General features: G+C 54.9%; 1 protein-coding gene across 1 annotated transcript; it reads right to left on the bottom strand.

Moving 5' to 3' along the window:
• Positions 1-1994: 1994 nt before the first annotated feature.
• TMEM185B (transmembrane protein 185B) lies at positions 1995-5518 on the bottom strand. Its single transcript, XM_007524764.3, has one exon. The coding sequence runs from the start codon at positions 5375-5377 to the stop codon at positions 4325-4327; it is 1053 nt and encodes a 350-aa protein (XP_007524826.1). The 5' UTR covers positions 5378-5518; the 3' UTR covers positions 1995-4324.
• Positions 5519-6756: the final 1238 nt, after the last annotated feature.

Genomic DNA, 6756 nt, shown 5'->3' with positions numbered 1-6756 from the left:
CGCTTTTGTGTTTTCCTCCTTTCTTTCTCTCCTTGGTGTCTCTGGACCCAGACTTTTCTCTTTTAATATTTTACTTACTTACTTTAAAGCGAGATTGAGAGATAGAGAGACCAGAACATTGTTCAGCTGTGGCTGATGGTGGAGCTGGAGATTGAACCTGGGCCTTTGGAGCCTCAGGCATGAGCGTCTTTTGTATAACCATTATGCCGTGGCTCTCCAACCCACAGACCTGTGACTTTAAAAAAAATTTTTTTTCCTATTTATTTCCTTTTGTTGTCCTTGTCCTTTTTTAATTTTTAAAATCTTTATTTATTTATTCCCTTTTGTTGCCCTTGTTTTATTGCTGTAGTTATTAATGTTGTTGGATAGGACAGAGAGAAATGGAGAGAGGAGGGGAAGACAGAGAGGGCAAGAGAAAGACACCTGTAGACCTGCTTCACAGCTTGTGAAGCGACTCCCCTGCAGGTGGGGAGCCAGGGGCTCGAACTGGTCTCCTTACTCCGGTCCTTATGCTTTACGCCACCTGCACTTAATCCGCTGCGCTACCACCTGACTCCCACCCCTTGTTGTTTTTTAATGTTGTTATAGTTATTGTTGTTACTGATGTCATCGTTGTTAGATGGGATAGCAAGAAATGGAGAGAGGAAGGGAAGACAGAGAGGGGGAGAGAAAGATAGACACCTGCAGACCTGCTTCACCGCCTGTGAAGCGACACCCCTGCGGGTGGGGAGTCAAGGGCTCGAACCGGGATCCTTACACTGGTCCTTGTGCTTCGCACCATGTGCGCTTAACCCGCTGTGCTACCGCCCAGAGGGGAGGGGGAGACTATCAAGGGAGAGACACCCTCAGCACTGCTTCTCTGCTCAGGAAGTCCGTCCCCTTGGCAGGTGGGGAAGGGGGGCTTGAACCCTTGCACATTCTTAACACGTGTGCTCAGCCAGGCACACCATCTCCTGGTCCCTCAGAACATCCTGTTGAGCCGAACAGCTGTTACAAATCCATTACACAGGGGTCTGAGCAGCTCATTTGCGAGTCCCTTGCCTGGCCCAACCCAACAGGCTTCATCCTATTATTATTACAGTATTAAATAATCAGCTTAAAAATTTACCAGGTAAAACAAACAAAAAAATTTACCAAGTGTAAAATGGAGAAATTATTCATGGGGCTGGGTGGTAATGCACTAGGTTAAGCACACATAGTACAAAGTGCAAGGATCCACACAGGGATGCTGGTTTGAGCCCCCGGCTCCCCACCTGCATGGGGGTCACTTCCCAAGTGGTGAAGCGGGTCTGCAGGTGTCTTTCTCCCTATCTTCCCCCTCCTCTCTCAGTTTCTCTCTGTCTTATCCAATAAAATGGAAAAAATTGTGGTCTGGGAGGTGGAGCAGTGATAAAGCGTTGGACTCTCAAGTTCGATCCCTGGTAGAGTGATATCTGGTTCTTTTTCTCTCCTATCTTTCTCATAAATAAATAAATCTTTTTTTAAAAAAAAAAAAAGGAAAAAATTGGCTTCTAGGAGCAGTGGATTTGTAGTGTCAGCACCAAGCCCCAACAATAACCCTAAAGGCAAAAGAAAAAACAAAAAGAGAGAGTGAAATCATTCATGATCTCTCTCTGGCCTTTAAAACCAACTCACAACATCTGTGGGTGGACTGTGTCCTGGCTGCTTTGGCATGTGCTGTCCTGTCTGCTGGGTTGGAGCCTGACCTTGTGCTCGTAGGGTTTGCCCCGGCCTGGTGTGCTTCTGCTTTGAGAAAGAACAAGACCCAGGGGCTTTATTCCTTCACCTGAGACTTTGTGGCAGGCCTGGAGCACAAGCGCTGCAGCCAGCTGGGGGTCCTGAAGGTCAGGATGTGTAATCACCACCACTACAGCTGGAGGCTGATGTGCAGTACACACTAGCTTATCACTTCCAGAGCAGCTGGAAGCTACTGAATAGCCTCAGTAGCATGGCTATTCAGTTACATGGCAGTCAGGCAACTTTCCAGGCACACCTGAGAGTGTAACACCTTTTTTATTAGCCTAAACTCTTATAAAGTGCCACTTCTGCTATTTCCTAATGCTCTAGAAACAGGGAAGGAGTCTGATGGACTCTGCAACGGTAGGACGGAAGGATGTCTTGCGGGGAGGAGGTAAGATGGCTTGGGGGAGGGTGTGTGGAGGGGCCGACCAAGGGGAGTTTGTACCAAGATCTCGTTAAGCCTCCAGCCGCAAACTGTTGCTCAGAGCAGCTGGTGGTTCCACCATTGCTCCTCCACCTGCCCCTCACCTCCTCTGGCAGGCTGCTCCCACACCTCCTAGATTTTACTGGAACTATTCCAGGGTGTGTGTGTGTGTGTGTGTGTGTGTGTGTGTGCGCGCGCGCGCACGTGTGCATGCGTGCGGGGGGGGGGGGGGGGGGGGGGCTCAAGGGCAATAGTTTCCTGAAAATGGTGGGCCTGATGTTTCAGGTGAACAGCACGGTGGCCACCGGCATCCTCCCTTGGCTGTCAGCCCCTGCTTCTGGCTCGCCCCCTCCCTCCCTCAGGCAGCTGCGGTGCTGGATGCCTCCCTACTGCCACTTCTAACTGCTTTGTGTGTGCAGGGAGAGGCCACACTCTGCTGTATCACCACGCCGGGAACCATGTTTGGCTCAGACTAGGTTCTCAATAAACAGCTGTTGAGAAATGCTTATAAAATGTTACATCCACTGATGAGTAGGGCTGCTCCCCACATTCTGACATGGTACAAACTGATGTCTGTGTGTGTGTGTGTGGTGGTGGTGGTGGGCGTGGAGGGCAGAGCAAGACAGACAGAGACAGGGACTGTGAGAGAGAACTAGCAGTCTAAACTGAGCTGTGATACCCGAAGACTTTTAGCATGCAGCTCCGCAGGGCTGGCTTCTGTTGCGAGCACACCCTCAACAACAGGTCAATGATATACTGAATTCATATTGACCCCAATTTAGGTGATTTTTGTAAGGTCGTTAATAATGAAAATGGATGGAGGCCCAGTTTTCACTCTGCTGATAAGTATGAATACTTCTCTTTTATTTTAACCTCCTTTTGAAAGTGCTTGCTGGTTCTGAGTCAGAAGAACATTAGTCTCCCAGGATCTGTTTTCTGCCTTTCTGATTCCCTGGTGCAGCACCAGTACCTACCAAGGAATCACATTTGTCTTTAAAAAAAAAAAAAAGTCACCGGAATTGTGATTTTTCTTTGCTGCCAAAAGTCTGAACTTTGAAAACTGTACTTGGCCTGACTGCTCACTTCTCTCCAGCTTCCCAGTGACAAGTGAAGCCTCCATGATGACTCAGTCACTAATAGTCTGAGTCTCAGAAGTGGGTAAAGCACCTGTTTCTTGCTTATTTTGGTTGCTGCTGGAGACGAGGTTCTGTAACAGTATCCTGGCCTGCCACTGTCACACCAGAGCATGCTGCCTGCCTCCACGGTGGACGCTCCTCTCTCCACACTCAGAAGCCTTAAAACTACAAAACCGAGTCACTTAACACTGGAGCACTAAGATCTATGGGATTTTTAACCTCGACAGCCAGACCACAAATGATGAAGAGACCCTGTATAGGGTACATGTTAATGTCTTAAGTGACCTCTAAGGACATCTGCAACAGGCACAAATCTTCACATAAAAACTTTAAAAAATACTCTAACATAGTACACTATACTGCAGAGAACTAGAATCCAACACAATGTTACACTGCTAAAATAATCATATAAATACACATATGCATACATTCAATGAATTAGAAAAAACTCACCCATCAGAAATACTCAAGGCCAGTATCAGCGAAGTTCAAGGGGAAAATATTTTAACATTAGGAACATTAAAAATAACAATTGCGGGGCTTATGACCGAGTGGTGGGAGAAATTCTTACATCTATGGGCACAATCTGAAATAGAACTTTAGACTAACAATATAGAAAAATACCTTTTAAAACAAGACTATCGACAGGTAGCATACCATAAAAAGAGAGAGAGAGAGAGAGAGAGAAGGGGAGAGAGGACCCAGCAGTGTAGTGATTCCATCTGAGAGATACTGTAACAATTCCACTTGCTGCTCCTGGGCTAGTTCTCCAGGCACCAGCCTGAAAAGCAAGTTAGCTCACACATGCACACACGGACCCGCTAGAGAGCAGCCTTTCTCCTACATCGTGATGCACACTGGATGGTCGCTGACAGGCTTCGATCTCAAACAAGGCATGAAACGACAATGCTTTTGGTTTCCAGGTTTGGGATGGATGAATGAAGAAGGAAGGCCAAACATTAGGTGAGAGGTCTCGTGTGCTGTCACGTAGACGGTCTCTATTCCACTCAGAGGGAAGAGGAGCTTAATCCGGCATGTCGATGTTCAACTTGGGAGGCGGGGGCACATACTTGCCAGGGCTCTGCGTTATCACCACCCTGGCCTTCTTTCCAAACATGGGGGCGATTTTAGGGGCATCTGGAACAGACGCGTCTTCGGCGTCTTCGCTGTCTTCGTGATGCAAATCGTAGGAAATGTTCCCATACTCCCGCAGGCACGGGAAGATCTCCAGCAGGAACTGGCAGAAGTCTCTGCGAATGCCAAACCACCAGTGGTTTCCCCCCTTGCGCCTGAATGTGGTGGCCATCAGGGTGGTCAGCGAGAGCCAGAGGGGGATGAAGATGGAGACGTAGGAGAAGGTGTTGTGGCCGTCCAGCCGGTGCACCAGCAGCACCTCGAAGGTGAGCAGGGGCACCACGATGGTCATCCAGCTGACCGCCATGGTCACGTGGGTGCGCCGCTGCTCGGCCACCACGTCCAGGGAGCGCAGGAACAGCAGGGACCAGACGATGTAGTAGAGGACCACGAGGCACAGGAACGACATGAGGATCCACAGCGGCACGAACACCACCAGCCATGGCCAGTGGATGATGCGGTCCAGCCGCAGGGCGATGAAGATGAACTGCAGGATGTTGACGGAGCACAGCAGCTCCAGCTCCAGCGAGCGGTCGTGTCGGAAGCCCCAGACGCAGGCGGCCACCGACACCGGCGACACGAAGAAGAGCGGCATGAAGACCAACAGCCAGAAGTGGCTCCCCCGCTCTACGCGGTCGCACACCAGCACCTCGAACATGAGCAGTAGCAGGTGGATGCCCACGGCGATCAGCATGGCCTTGAACTCCACGCAGGCCTCCCCCTCGTGGCGGTAGCGAGGGTTGCGGGCCCACACCCCCGCACCCACCGAGGCGCCCACGAGGACCAGCAGCTTCCACAGCCAGATGGGCGCGAACACGGCCCAGCAGCTCCACTGGAGGACGCCGTCCAGGCGGAGCGGCAGCAGCACGGAGAAGAGCAGCAGGCAGGCGTAGATGAGGAACTTGCTGGGGTTGAAGTCCTGGAACAGGCCCCGGGGGTTCATGGCGGGCCCGCGGGGTGGCCCACCCGGACCTGGCCCTCCTGCGTCGCTCTGGGTGGGCGGAGGCCGGCGGCCGGCGGCTAGGAGGTTCCGGCCCCGAGCGCCCCGGCGGCCGGAACACGTGCACGCGCGATCACGTGGCCCCGGGCGGGGGTTCGCGCAGAGGGCTTGCCGTGGCGTGCGCGGTCACGTGGCCCGGCGGGGGTCGCGCGGAGGGCGTGGCATGTGTGGTCACGTGGGCGCGGGAGGCGTGCGTGCCCGCGTGCTCAGGGGCCGCCGCCGCCGCCGCCGCCGCCGCCGCCGCCGCCGCCGCCGCCGCCGCCGCCGCCGCCGCCGCCGCCGCCGCCGCCGCCTCCGCCTCCGCCGCCTCCGCCTCCGCCGCCTCCGCCTCCGCCTCCGCCTCCGCCTCCGCCTCCGCCTCCGCCTCCGCCTCCGCCTCCGCCTCCGCCTCCGCCTCCTCCTCCTCCGCCTCCGCCTGGTCCCGTGCGGAAGCTGCTGCCAAGGTGGCGCTGGGCGGCTCGGGCTCCGGGCCTGGAGCGCTGCTCCCTGGGCACCTGGGCGGAGACCGGGGCGGACGCTTCCTGTGGCTACCCTGACGGGGAGGCGGGAGTGAGCTCACATCCTCCGGGTCACGTCGGGGCGGGGCGAGGCATTAGGTGGGGCGCCTTCCCCGCCCCTCCCGGAGCCGCTCGCACCCCGCCCGCAGGGAAGCGGCTGTGTGAGTGCCGCCCCGGGGTGCCGCTCACGGGGCAGGGCGCCAGTGCTCGAGTTAGATGGGCAGGAAGAGGTTGCAACTCATGGCCCCCTAGGAGTAGACCCCCCCCTCCACCTGGCGAGTAATCTCAGGTTGCCCACGACGTTTGCCTAGTGGTTAGTCCCGCCCCGTCTCTCCCCAGAAGGGCAGGGGCGGGGCGGGGCGGGGCGGGGCGGGGCGGGTCCCTGGGCTGTTTTCTGCTGCAGGAGAGGAAGCTGCATCCAGAGAGCGGCTCCTGCGTGTAACTAGGGAGGCGGGGAGCAGGAATGGAGAGTCTCGGGCCCAGGGCTCAGGACTCTGGAGTGCGTAGTCCTCATCTGGACGAGTTGCCTTGCTCCCCGAGGATCGCAGTGACTCTGGGTACAGGGGGTCAGGGGATTCTGGTTCGAGTTCAGGCTCTTCTGATCCACCGGCTGAGAAATGTGAGCCGAAAAGTCCTCCCGGGCCAGCAGTGTACCTGCAGGCCATTCTCGAAGCGTTTCTTGCCAGCCTGGATCCCCCCCCCCTTCCCTCCTGCTCAGAGGAGCCCTCCTTGCATCCCTCCTTGCAGCCCTCCTTGCAGCCTGTTCCCTTGCAGCGGATTTGTTGGAATCTCTGGGTTATCAAGAAAGGACTTCCCAAGAAAGAA

Source organism: Erinaceus europaeus, chromosome 18 (genome assembly GCF_950295315.1).
Source record: "Erinaceus europaeus chromosome 18, mEriEur2.1, whole genome shotgun sequence".
Taxonomy (NCBI): domain Eukaryota; kingdom Metazoa; phylum Chordata; class Mammalia; order Eulipotyphla; family Erinaceidae; genus Erinaceus; species Erinaceus europaeus.
Note: the sequence above shows the minus strand (reverse complement) of the source record. Positions and strands in the feature narration are given on the sequence as shown.